This window comes from Astyanax mexicanus, chromosome 15, assembly GCF_023375975.1.
Source record: "Astyanax mexicanus isolate ESR-SI-001 chromosome 15, AstMex3_surface, whole genome shotgun sequence".
NCBI classification, from domain to species: Eukaryota; Metazoa; Chordata; class Actinopteri; order Characiformes; family Acestrorhamphidae; genus Astyanax; species Astyanax mexicanus.
This window is the reverse complement of record NC_064422.1, coordinates 27149960-27164536: the sequence shown is the minus strand read 5'-3', so window position 1 is coordinate 27164536 and position 14577 is coordinate 27149960. Positions and strand designations below refer to the sequence as shown.

The following is a 14577-nucleotide window of genomic DNA, read 5'->3' as shown; positions in this document are numbered from 1 at the left end:
TATATAAATATTGTAATCTATATGTTTTATTTGGACATATACTGTGCATTTATTTAGTGCTGTACTACTGTCTGCATTGTTTAAGCTGGACTTTTAAGGACATGCTCTCAGTGCAGCATCTTGCTTCATACTCCAGATGGCAGTGTTGCTCACTGCTTGCATGCAAGGTTGACTCAAAGACAAATTTCCTAACATTTTGATCAGCCTTGTGTAAACGTTTCTAAACAAACACAGAAGCCTTTACTATATTCCACTCTACTGTCATCTATCTCCAGGTTCAGAGACACCTGTCCAAGTTATTTGACAACACAGCGAAGATGAAGTTTGAAACCGATGCCGATGGCAAGCCTAGTAAGACGGGCATCGGGATGTTCAGTAAGGAGGAGGAGTACGTTCCATTCAATGAACCCTGTGACTGCACCGGCCAGGTACTTCAGTTCACTTCTACCATGTGCCTTAAAACTGATCGTCCATAAAAATCACACTCTCAGCATATTTAGAGTCGCTTGATGGAAAATGAATTGGAAGTTCATTAGCAGTAGTTACTGCTCCTGTTTTTAAATGAGTGCCAAGACAGCCCCTGTCTCGTGGAATACTGTAGACTGGAGTCAATTTCTTAGATATACAGATTGTTATGCATTGATTAATGAATGAATAACATTAGGAGGTACCACTTTAAAAGAAGGCTTCTTTATAAAGGGTTTATAAATAGTTAATAAATAGTTAGGATTAAACATAATAATAATGTTATGTTATTAATTAGGTAATAAATACTTTACAAACCATTAATGAGAAGTTACAACACATAAATAGAAAGTTTAATAGAAAACAGTGACCTGTCATTTGCCAAATTTCACATTCGTTTATACTGTTAAACCTCAGATCTTTCTGGATGCTTATCTTAATTTGTCTGTTTCATCAGTCAGCATTAACATTTCTGTTATTAACTTTACCTACTCAGATTAATCTAGGATTAAAGGTGGTGTATATTAACATAAAATAACATTTAATAACTAAACTGACTTTCCATATTATTTTATTAGATATGTTATTGCTGACTAGGATATGTTTTATGTGTTTCAACTAATTATTATTGGTTTATAAAGTGTTTACAACCTAATTATTAACTATTAATAAACTTCTTTATAGACTATTTATAAACCCATTATAAAGGAGCGTTATTTTTAAAGTGGTACCCATTAGGATTATATCCTGATTATTTGATTAGGGTTAAATTTTGGCTTAGAATAAAACATTTTTTTTTTATATTGACTATTTTGTCAATATTGTCAAACAGCTACCGCAAAAAAAGTATTACTGATATGATGGACACTCTAGAGAAGCCTTACCTCACCCTTATGTCACCATGTAAACCAACAAGGGTCAGTAAGGGGGTAGACTCTTAATAATACAGGTTTGAATGGTTCTGTGTGAGTGATAACCATGACAAAAATACATTTACAAATACCTCCTGTAAAAATATGGTGGTTATTTATAGAACCAAAAGTATTTTTTCTGTGGCAGTTCTTAAAGAACTATGTGAAGCAACTAAATATTTTGTAAAGCCTTTTCAGAAGAGCACAAATCTCCTATTTTAGCGTGAACATTGGATTAAGCAACTTGGGTGCTTGTATACATATATACAGAACATATATAAACCTGTGTGCTAATCTGCCATTGTAAAATGAGTGAAGCACAGCATTTGCAATACACTGACATGCCAAACGTCATTAAGACAGATTTAGAACCATGTCCAGTGAAAGAATCTTGCCCTGACCTCTGGGATATGCATGTGGAGCCCTCCTGCATTTAATATGAATACGAATAGGATTTCTGCAAGCATCGCATAGACAATTCTAGTAAGATGCCACTTGTCACCCTAATTACCCCCCATCATTACCCCCCAGTGCACAGCTATCACAGTGGGTGGTAGTACATTCTATGACTTATATATTTCCGGTACACACATGACACTAATGTGCACTATAAGGTGCACCATATTATAAGGCACACTATGAATGAAAGTCTATTTTCTGGCCTATTTTCATACATAAGGCACACCGGATTATAAGGTGCATTTTAAGAGATACTATAAGGAACTTCTTATTTAGCAGGTCTAGCTGCTGGGTGGTGGTAGGGGAAGCTAACTAAGTTGAGTAAAGCTAAGCTATGAAACAAAACTGTAAAAAAAAAAAAAAAACACTTTCTTTTAAAGTCAAATGAGTGCTGGATGTAAATCTACATAGATTTCTCTCCTGAAAACTGTTTATTTGGGTGAGTAAAGCGCTTCCGTTTATTTACAGTAAGCTTAGATTCACAAATTTCTCCAGCACTAAGGCTGGAGCATTAGCATTAGTGGCTAACTGCTAGCGGTAACCCCTCTAAGGCAGTACTAGCCAGGGTTAGCAGCAGGCTACAGACCGATATACTCACCTCTGAAGAGCAAAAGAGCTAGCGTGGTTAATGTGTAATGCTAATGCTGCTCCTGCTAGCCGGGGTTAGGAGCATGCTATAGGCTGATTATACTAGTTAATGAACGGGGAAATAGCGGTCAGCAGCTAATGCTAATGCTACTCCAGCCCCGGTGCTAGATAAGTAAACTGAAACTCCTGAATAACGCTGTACTTCAGTGGAGTGGCTTTACTGCTCCTTACATCCTGACTGGTAAAATTCATACATAAGGTGCACTGGCTTAAAAGGGGCACTGTCGATTTTTGGGGAAATTAAAGGAATTTACTTGCTGGTCAGTGTTTAGCCCTATTAACAGATAACACCTCACAACTGGGTGTTGGCATCATCAAGCCCTCAGATAACACTGCATGTTCTGTTTACATAACTATCCCATGATTTTGGCACATCAGTGTATACAGCAATAGTGCAAGTACCAGCAAAACTGCATCAAATAAAGATGAAATGAGCATCTAACATGCATCTACTTTATAGTGGACCCCCACACAGAATTTTCATACACAAGTGGGAGGTATGACTCATTATGTGTTGCACACCCTTCCTTAAGAGTCTTTATTGGTTCTAAATTATTGAATGCAAAATTGGTTCCAAGTAAAAACAAATCTATATATTTTTAGTCCACAGCAAAGGTAGGGACCAATATACACCTTGAGGTGTGAGTAATTGAAATGTTCTATCTAATGGTAATGAAATGTTCCAGTAAAGCATAATAGCTGTTCTTTTTTTTTCCTTAGAGAGTTTGAACTGAATCCGTTTAGATGAATATATTATTATATACAGGAAGGTGGAACAGTTTAAACGAACTTGTTTTTTTCGTAATTTAATACAAGCTAACAATTCTATACAATAGATATGTTCTGAATCTAAAGGATTTGCTAAATAATAATAGAAAACCACAAATAAAAAACAAAATTAGTCCCTCTTCCCTAACATGTAGAATTCATATCTTATACCTCATATAAACAGTAATTATGTAGTAAAATGATCTCCTAAAAAAAACAAACATAATTTAGCCACAGGTCCCCAAACATTTGTTTTCAAATTCAATTATGTACTAAAACTGGTTAAAATATTACCTAATCATTTATAATGCTTTTATTATCTTACAAAAAAATATATAGTATCATAGTTAACTTCCAGTTATAAAAATCCAAAAGTCAAATCCAAAACTTGACCAAACTGGAGTGTTTGCACCCTTTTCCCGAACAAACTTTTTAATAGTGTAGTCGGTTAAGTACAGTTGTTTTCTACCTTTTTATATATTTGTAGATTATAGTAATAATTCAAAAAGAGTAAACAAATAAAGGCATGAACAGTAGGGCACATGCAAAATTGGTTCCAAGTAAAAACAAATCTATATATTTTTAGTCCACAGCAAAGGTAGGGACCAATATACACCTTGAGGTGTGAGTAATTGAAATGTTCTATCTATTGGTAATGAAATGTTCCAGTAAAGCATAATAGCTGTTCTTTTTTTTTTCTTTTCAGGTTGAAATGTGGCTGAATCGAGTTCTAGACACAATGCGGGCTACCGTGCGGCACGAGATGACGGAAGCGGTTGTAGCCTATGAAGATAAGCCCAGGGAACAGTGGCTGTTTGATTATCCTGCTCAGGTATGAAATCCCTGCCTGCTATTGTTCGGTGGCGAATCAAACGCAGCTTGTAAACACCCGCAGGCACATTGCGCCTTGAATGAGAGAATATTTATGAAAGAGCAGGAAACATACTGTGGAATTAAGATAGTGAGAAATATTTATTGCAGTGTGTTAAATGTTTTATAGACAGTAGCTGTTGAACTTATCTTTTATGTGATGCAATAAATTCAGCAGCTTCTGTATTTCTGTGAAATGTTCAGCTGGAAGGTGGATGCCAGGGTGCAGGCTTTGATGCTTTTGTGTGTGTGTGTGTGCACCTGTGTGTGTGTTTCATGTGTGCTTTGCAGGTTGCTCTCACTTGTACTCAGATCTGGTGGACATCTGATGTGGGTTTGGCCTTCTCCAGGCTGGAAGAAGGCTATGAGAATGCAATGAAGGAGTACTATAAGAAACAAGTCAGCCAACTCAACACCCTCATCACTATGCTGATTGGGCAGCTCAGCCCTGGAGACAGGCAGAAGGTCATGACCATCTGCACCATAGACGTCCACGCCAGAGACGTGGTGGCAAAGATCATCGCTCAGAAGGTATTGCCATCATCCTTAGAGAGTTTGAACTGAATCCGTTTAGATGAATATATTATTATATACAGGAAGGTGGAACAGTTTAAACGAACTTGTTTTTTTCGTAATTTAATACAAGCTAACAATTCTATACAATAGATATGTTCTGAATCTAAAGGATTTGCTAAATAATAATAGAAAACCACAAAAAAAAAACAAAATTAGTCCCTCTTCCCTAACATGTAGAATTCATATCTTATACCTCATATAAACAGTAATTATGTAGTAAAATGATCTCCTAAAAAACAAACATAATTTAGCCACAGGTCCCCAAACATTTGTTTTCAAATTTAATTATGTACTAAAACTGGTTAAAATATTACCTAATCATTTATAATGCTTGTATTATCTTACAAAAAAAATATAGTATCATAGTTAACTTCCAGTTATAAAAATCCAAAAGTCAAATCCAAAACTTGACCAAACTGGAGTGTTTGCACCCTTTTCCTGAACAAACTTTTTAATAGTGTAGTCGGTTAAGTACAGTTGTTTTCTACCTTTTTATATATCTGTAGATTATAGTAATAATTCAAAAAGAGTAAACAAATAAAGGCATGAACAGTATGGCACATGAATGGTATGATAATAACCAAAATATTGGCACTTATTTAAATATTAATATAAATTTTTAATATTATCAACACTTATTGACCAAAAGCTACCCAATATGATATGAACCTTAGGGAAAAGTAAAGACAGATACAGAGATACATAGAGTCCAATAAAATCTGTTTTATTATTTCCCAAAGTCAGTGTTCTCTGCATCACAGAAATCACAATGTCCTACATATGGTCCCTGTATGTCTTTCACCTACCTGTCCTTTAACCACTATACTGTTTGCACTGTCATTCTGTATTCTCACCCAGTCAGCACATAGAGTGTGATATTCATTAACCAAAGGAAAGTCAGCGGTACATTAGCTTTTTAGCTTGGGGACTTTGGAATACTTTTTCATTAAGAAAGATGCATGCAATATTATTTGCCTTCTTAGCAAAATAGTTCTGGTGTGTCATTCCCCTGCGATTTCTCATATTCTGGATTCACTTGAATGGCTGTTATTAAGTCAAAAAGAAATCCTAATGAAAGTGAAGTGAAGAGAGTGGCTTAGACACTGGATAATTTCCTTCGTACTGCTCAGGTGTTACATTCTCCCACGCTAATCCTCCGTAATCATCTCCCTCGCCGTGAGGGGCGTGTTATAGCTGAGTCTGTGCTGTTTCCTCACTCTCAGGTGGAGAACTCTCAGGCCTTTGTGTGGCTGTCTCAGTTGCGCCACCGCTGGGACGAGCGTGAGAAACACTGCTTCGCCAACATCTGTGACGCCCAGTTCCTCTACTCCTACGAGTACCTGGGCAACACGCCACGTCTCGTCATCACACCGCTCACAGACAGGTGAGGAAACTCAGTGGAGACTGATGCATTTCAGGTTGGAAGGAGGTTGACATCTTGCACAAGTTAACACAAAGCAGTTACATTAAAGCAGCTTTATTATTTTATTTTTTGGGGGGATGTTGGGTCTCCCTACATCCCTGAATTAAACACAACTAAAGAGGAGGATGAATGTCACAAGCCATCAAATCAAGCTGAACTGCTTGAATTTTGCACCAGGAGTGGCATAAAGTTATCCAAAAGCAGTGTGTAAGACTGGTGGAGGAGAACATGCCCAGATGCATAAAAACTGTGATGAAGGAACAAGGGTTATTTCACCAAATATTAATTTCTGAACTCTTAAAACTTTATGAATATGAACTTGTTTTCTTTGCAATATTTGAGATCTGAAAGCTCTGCATCTTGACAATATTTTTATTTGGAATTTGGGAGAAATGTTGTCTGTAGTTTATAGAATAAAAACGACAATGTTAATTTTAATCAAACATATACCTATACATAGCAAAATTAAGGCCTAATCCCATTTATTCACCCCTTGCCACACATAAAACAGAGGGTTTTCAGAATGAAGGCAAGATGGCTGCTCAAGTGACCAAACAAACCAACAAATGCAGCATTTTTTTTTATTAAAAATGATAACCGTTCTATTATATTAGTTTCATGTAGTATCAGTGTATCGTACCTCTTTTTTTCCACAGCATAAAAAAATACAATTAGTTTAGGAGGCTAAATTTTCTTGTTCTACCTTAAATAGTAATCCACGTTCATATCCACAGTCATGCTGCTTCACCATCAGCAGATGGAGCCCAGGAGAGCACAATTGGTCATGCTCTTTCTGGGTGGGTAGGTGGAGCTGTCTCCCTTTATTACTCCCACAGTGATGCTGTCTGATCCAGTTGTCTGTTGACTGATGTATCATAGCTTAAGATCCTGTGATTTCCTTAGTTTTAGGATTATCTTGCGTAATGAGGCAGTCTTAAGTAAGCGGGTGGGTTGATTAGCTCTGCCAAATTGGGGAAAAATTTGTTTAAAAAAAAAAAAAAACATGACCATTTACGCAGCACTCACAGAGTTCTTACAAGAGGTATTGTGCAGCTCCACCAAAGTGATATAGTGCATTAGCAGATGTTCATTTCTTTCTTTCTATTTATACATGTTGGACTATAAGTCAGTCCAACATGATAATGATTAGTTTCTAGTTTTTATTTTAAGGTAAACATGCTACATAATGCTGCTTTATCCCTATAAACTGTAGCAAAGCTTCAAAACTTCTGACACCACAGAAGTCTTGGTTGAAAATGTCCATCACAAATGGTCAAATTCTGGTCAAATTAGTTAGAGTTATAAAAAGTCTAAATCTGTCTGAGTTTGAACTATTTTCGCCGTTGTGGTAATGATGTCCTACTGCAGGGATGTTTCCAAATTCTCTTAAAGTGTTATCCGGCCCATCAGTGGGCTGAGGTGGGTGTAAAGCATTAAGGAAAGTGAGTGTCCCATTAAACACTCTCCTGCTCAAAGCAAACAGCAGGTTGCCGAAGCTCCTTGGCAAGCTGTTTATACGAAAGTGCCCCAAACGGTCTCTGGATGTCTTTGAAACAACAACAAAGCGGAGACAGGCGTCTTTGATGGAGAAATCAATGGCACCGCGTCTTGCCGAGCATATGGCGGGGCTTTCGTAGTTTCGGCAATGCTCTGTTGACCATGTCAGAGCTCTGGCTTTCATCCACGTGGAGATGAATGTGCTGAGGAATGCTACCAGTGCAGATGGCTTCATTATGTGATGAGCCTCAGAAGTTCCATAATATACATTAAAAAAAGCAATTTTTTTGCATCAACATAAACTGCACAATTAGGCTTTTTTTAGTAATTAAGAGCAGGGTTTTAAAAAGCATTTAATTGCAAATGTAATGGCATGCGGTTCTTTGTAAGCACATTTTTGTTTACGCTCAGTGATGGCTGGAAAAATTATTGAGAGGGCTAAAAAGCACTTATATAAAGGTCCACACAACATTGCGACAAATTTGAGTTTTATAAGCACCTACTGCACTTAAACATGGATAAAACCTGACCAGGTTAATTTCTTATTTTTACTGAAAGATTCAGCAACACATCGTTCTACAAAAGGAAGAAAAAAAAATCACCCCACCTGAATGTCAGTTCCAATCAGTTATAAGAGCCATACGTAGTTGGATGTCCAACATTAACATAGTGGTATAAATTGTGGTATAAACAGGATTATGAATTAAACATTGACATGTAAAGATATCAATGAACATCACAATTTAATTTAACAGAATTTGAGTCTCAAAGTAATTTAAATGATTGATATTGTCTTTAAGCATGTCTCAGCATCAGCCTACATTAGATTTTAGCACCTAGAAAGATTGAAAGATCCCTATCAATACTGACTGCAGACTGCAGGAAAGTTGAGCAATGTGAGCTTGAAAGAGAGTGCATTTAGGTTGACTGAAATCCAATTGCTCTGTATTTGTATTGTGTTTGAATTTGTGTGTCTATGTGTGTGTTTTATTGTTGCTGTTTGTCCACACGCACACAGATGTTACATCACCCTGACCCAGTCACTGCACCTCACTATGAGTGGAGCCCCAGCTGGTCCAGCCGGAACGGGGAAAACGGAGACCACGAAGGACTTGGGCCGAGCACTTGGCATCATGGTCTATGTGTTCAACTGCTCGGAGCAGATGGACTACAAGGTAAAAGAGCCAGTTGATGGGGATCCACGCAGCACCAAGTATTTTTCAGAACATTTCAGGTTTATTATCTCAGTTTACAAAAATGATGGAGGCTCTGTTCACATGAATCTGGATTTTTAAAAAAAGGGATATGTAAACAATGAAAATCAGAGCTGGTTTATAGACAGCCTTTCCCCTTCTTATTTCCCTCATTATATCAGAAAATGATTGTAAAATATTAAAAAGATCAGAGTCAGCAATGAATTTGGGTGAAAAACAGTTTTAAAAATGTAAAATCTCCACTACTTGTCAAGCATATTCCGTCAATTTTTTAAAGTTGTAATGATATAGTTTGCTAAAAAGCAAAAGAAAGCTTCTCCTTCATTTATTTTTCTTTCTGCAAATGGGTTCTGGGGACTAGAAGCACTATTAGATACACATTGCTGCTGTTGTTTGTTGAGCTGATGCAGGAGTTTTTTTTTAAGTAAGGGAACCTGGGCTCTCAATCCCCCACAATGCACTTTAATATATATTGTTATGCAAATTACCCACAGCACATTTAACATGGTGAGTGAGGTTCATGTTTGCTTTAGATATATCCATTATTTCATGCTTCCTTACCATTTATCTAAATGTACATGTATCAGTTTCATTTCCAAATGATGTAAAACAACAAACTAAACTCTCAATCTGTCCTTTATAATTGAAAACTAAATTAATAGCAAAAAAGTCTGAAAGATGCATTCTGGGAATTGTAGTTTGGAAGTTTGTCTTTTGATTATAAGCATAATTGGCAAGTTTTTTGACTACCGAGACTGTATCAGGCTTAAAAATGGTTTGTGTGTGGCCGAGTCCAGACATGTTACATGGGCAGATGCATTCTGGGAATTGTAGTGCTGAAACTAAGTTTGTGCATTTGCTGTAAGTTTAAAGTTTGTTTATTGGACAACAGCGACTGTATCAGACAATCTGTATCAGCTCTGTGAAAAATACCTGACAAGACATTTAACTGTAGTTGAAAAGCTTTAAAACATTATTTCTACTGTATTTAAACATTCAATATTGTTCTGTGTTCAGGAAATGATCAGACATTTGTTAACCATGATTTAGTTCAAATGCTCCATATTTAGCCATTCAATTTGTACTTACTTGGGATCACCTTCTAGTATTGCAAAGTGTAATGTATACACAGTAGGTACGTTCCAAAGACTATTCTGCATTCAAGGTAGGCTGCCTTTCTTGTTTGCTATGTGAAAGAATACTTTTACAAAGTGAAGGACCCTTTGTATACAGCCTAGAACTCTTCCCTGTTGTGCATCTACAGTGCGTGGATGAGAGGCTAATAAAAAGCTATGTTTTAGAAATATCTGGATACATGTGGACGAGGACTAAGTCTCTTTCAAAAATGTTTTTTTTTTTTGCCTCTCTGTCTCTCTCTCTCTCTCTCTCTCTCTGTCTTTCTCTATATATATTCGTTTCCCTTTATGCTGCCTTACTCCGTCCATCATCTTATGAGCGGTGTATTAAGCTAAGCAAAGCTGTCCTCTCTCAACATGGGGGCTGGAAGATTAGTAAGGCTCTGATGGCTAGGCTTATTTACCTCCTAAGCCGTGTCAACTATCTCCTCAGTATTCCGGCCTCATCTGTAGTCCGCCCCTGTATTTGTCTGCCGGTTACGGGAGGAAAAAAAACCCATATAATATGGTGGTCAATAGAGACGCGGCTCTAATCTCCTCATCCAGCTTGTACCTGCCTACCGAGGCTGCCGCATCATTACTGGCCCTGGCTGTAGCCTGCAGCAAGCTGTCAGAGAGAGAGACCGACAGAGAGAGAGAGAGAGAGAGAGACCGACAGAAAGAGATAGAGAGAGAGAGAGAGAAAGGAGAAAGCGAGAGGTGCTAGCGAGAGCAAAGTGAGGGAAAAGCAAAATAAGCCACTCTAGCTTTAACATCACAGACACCTACAATTCATCTCGTGGTCAGCTCTTGTCAGAAAGTGTTCTCTCTGTAGTGCGACTGGACGTTTCTGTGTTCAGTACTTTCAGAGAGGCTGTACTGGTTGCGTAAGGACAGTGTGAAGATGTCAGGTTTGAAATACATATTGAATACACTCTGCAAACCAGGACCCCATAGAACCACAACAGAGCAGCTATTATTTGGGTGGTCATTCTTAGCACTACAGTAACACTGACATGGTGGTGTTGTGTTAGATTCTTGAAAATGTAGATTAAACACAGCAGTCCTGGAAACACTGTCCACTCACTGTCCACTCTATTAGACACTTCTTCTTAGATGCTCCACCTTGTAGATGTAAACAAAAAAAAAAAGAGACTGATAAGTTTATCTGATGCTGCACAGTTTTTGTTGATAATCCTCTAATCTAAAACATGACCCAAAAAGTAGGGTAATTTGTGTTTTGTTGATTATTTTATTTATTTTAACAATGTTTCTTGGCAATATATCAAAACTTTTTAATGTCCCTTTTTGTAGCAGAGCTAAGAATGTGGGTGGTTAAAAATGAGGAAAATCTTCTTAACTATTGCCAACTATTTTGCTGTTGTTATTGTTGTAACACTTGTTTTGAGCTTCTGGTACCCCCAGGTGCTGATTGACACCTGATTGGCAGCACCTGTGGGCACAGGCCTGGCTACAGTGGTCAGTGGGTGTCTGCTCTTCCACTGAATCAACATGCCACATTTCACTGATCTGGGTAGGGCCAACAGTGATGCCGTCGTGTTTAAAATCTCCAGCAGCACTGCTGTGTCTGATTCACTCATGCCAGTGTCGCTGCAGTATTAAGAATGAATCAGCACCCATTTTGGCAGTAATCAGGCCTGGTTGTGACCAGTAGATGCTAATGTAATGCTAACTTTGACTCATCTCCAGACAGAGCAGGTTAAACTCCTGATTTACCTGGTTTCTAAAATATCCCTGATTTCACAAGAAACAGCAGAAGAACAGGTGTCCCAATACTTTTGTCCATACAGTGTAGAAGGAATACATGATTATTACCCAACATTAATCCTCCTCGCAGAAAGCCGAGGTTTATTGGCCATCGCAGGAGTGCGAATTATGCGGAGTTGCTGTGACTCAAGTCCTGTGAGTCAGATCTTTAAAGAGAAACGTTGAACTGTATAATTCAGTTGTCACGGCTCAGCCCGTCAGTCACTGTCACCCTCTCTGAAATGATGTGTTTTAGACTCTAACAAGCACATAGCCGTCCCCGCTGTCTCACTCTCTCTCTCTCTCTCTCTCTCTCTCTCTCTCTCTCTCTCTCTCGCCTCTTCTCTCCCTTCATCTCTCCCGCAGTCCTGTGGAAACATCTACAAAGGCCTGGCCCAAACGGGCGCCTGGGGCTGCTTCGACGAGTTCAACCGGATCTCTGTGGAAGTGCTGTCTGTGGTTGCCGTGCAGGTGAGCCAGCTGTCAGAGTCTTCACCTCGCATTAGCGCCATGCTAGCTGCACGGCCGCACTCCAACATTCAGCTCTGATTCATGCGGTGCGTTTCACACTCAGTTGGATGCAGTAGCACAACAAAATAAGTGAACTTGTCACAGATACAACAGCCCACCAGTGTGATAAATTCTAGAGCTGGGGAAACATAGTGCTACAGTGCAGTATCACAATCTTTACAGGGGAAATAATAATGATACTCTGAGGCTTAAGTTTATTATATTAGTTATTTACAGTCATTTTTAGAAAAAAATATACTGAGCTTAATTGAGCCTGTTGGGTTACTACTATTTCAAAAGTTCTTTGGCTCCATTTTTATTAGAAACAGAAGATCTGTGCAATGTAAAAATGATATTCATTTAAATAACATTTTTAACATTGCAGCGGACACGCTACATATACATCTCTATACCACTTAAAAATGATGAGTTTCTTTGATTTTACCAAATTGAAAACCTCTGGAATATAATCAAGAGTAAGATAGATGATCACAAGCGATCAAACCAAGCTGAACTGCTTGAATTTTTTGCACCAGGAGTGGGATAAAGCTATCCAAAAGCAGTGTGTAAGACTGGTGGAAGAGAACATGTCAAGATCCATAAAAACTGTGATTAAAAACCAGGGTTATTCCACTAAATATTGATTTCTGAACTTCTAAAACTTGATGAATATGAATTTGTTTTCTTTGCATTTTTTGAGGCCTGAAAGTTCTGCATCTTTTTTGTTATTTCAGCCATTTCTCATTTTCTGCAAGTAAATGCTCTAAATGACAATATTTTTGGAAATATTGGAAAAAAATGGTCTCTAGTTTATAGAATAAAACAATAATAATGTTAATTTTACTTAAGCATATACCTATAAATAGCTAAATTAGAGAAACTGATTCAGAAACTGAAGTGGTCTCTTATTTTTATTTTTCCAGAGCTGTATTTTAGCACCATTGAAGTGCATTTTATTTTTAGAGACAATGTATATAACATTGCAGTAGCCCTGCACAATGATGCATCATTAAATTTTACCTGAAAAAAGTTTATATGGCCTATCGACAGTTGGAATTATCCTCAAAAACACTGAGCAGTCATTGTCAAACCTTTAGCGGATACCCCTCTTGAGAGTACACCCTTGAACTTATATCCAGTATCCTATTTAGCATAGTACTTAGCTAACATAGTCATTTTTTCCAATGAGAAATTGGATGCTTTTCGGGTTGTGATTCAAGTCGCATTGCAATATCCTTTCCTGGGGCCTTGAGTGATTCTCAGCACTACTAAATTCCACCTTTTGTTCGCACTTGACAACTGTAATGGCCCATTATGTACACATTAGCTTTTAGCATGCTAATGTGTCTGTTTGTCCTTTACGTCATTGCTTTATGTGGCGTACTCTAGTGGAATAACACACTGTCTGCATCTTAATCACTTGATTGTGTGGATCTAACCACGCCTAAATACCCCGGAATTTACCCCGGAAGATGGTGGAGTTGACAATGATGAGTGTGCATAACTTACCCATGATGATGGTTAAGTTGACAGTGATGAGCATGATAATGAGCGAGCTTGGTATATGGCAGAGCGTTTATCCGAGGCTCAGCATTGTGCAGCTGAACAGGTTTAATGGTGCATCCCTGGAGCGAGTGACTCAGAGATAGCTGTGCATGAAAGCGAGGGAGTCTCTCTTTAACCGCTGACGCTGCCGCCACCACCGCTCTTTCGCTTTCTCCCTCTTCCTCTCTCTCACTCTCTCTCTCTCGCTTTCTTTTTGAATCATGGAAATGTCAGAGGAGTGAATGGGCGTTCCTGTGCTGTGATGAATATTGAATCTACTTTTTCTTTTCGTGGCACTCTTGTGAGGAGGGCGGGTAAATAAATAAATAAAAAAAACGTCCAAGAACAATTCACACACAGCCAGAACCCTGGAGCTGAGGTGCCTGGGTTCTCGTCAGACGTCACTTCCGTCTGGCAGGCATCATGTAGGCCCAACAGCTGTCACGAGGGGAAGATACACACCATTGAAGTTTTATCCCTGCGAATCCAAGATAGAATCAATTTTCCTTTCGCTCAGGCAAAGGCGAACAGAAGGAACTGCAGACGTATCAATATTGAGACAAATTAGCCCGCCACTGCCAATTACCACGGGAGGCACCGCACTATTGCTAAATGGGCTCTAAATATGGAGTGCTTTGTTTTCCTCTTAAACGCTAATAGTCTAGAGATTCAAGAGGCAATTTTATTTAATACTTTTCCGCTTTCCTGAATTCAGCTTTAAGGAAGCCGAATTCCTTTCAAACCACACTTAGCCCTCTGTCCCCAGGCTTCCGTGCTCTCGCACTGATCCACTGCTGTTACCTGCTAGC

The 14577-nt window shown here is 38.3% G+C and overlaps 1 protein-coding gene across 1 annotated transcript in view; it reads left to right on the top strand.

Annotated features, from left to right (window-relative positions):
• Positions 1–14577, top strand: part of dnah9 (dynein, axonemal, heavy chain 9) — a 163885-nt gene that overhangs the window by 26006 nt on the left and 123302 nt on the right. Inside the window, exons 24-29 of the mRNA XM_022668867.2 lie at positions 276–428; positions 3958–4083; positions 4413–4652; positions 5921–6081; positions 8636–8792; positions 12080–12184. Of these exons, the coding sequence (XP_022524588.2) occupies positions 276–428; positions 3958–4083; positions 4413–4652; positions 5921–6081; positions 8636–8792; positions 12080–12184 (942 nt within the window). The remainder of the gene's footprint in view (positions 1–275; positions 429–3957; positions 4084–4412; positions 4653–5920; positions 6082–8635; positions 8793–12079; positions 12185–14577) is intronic.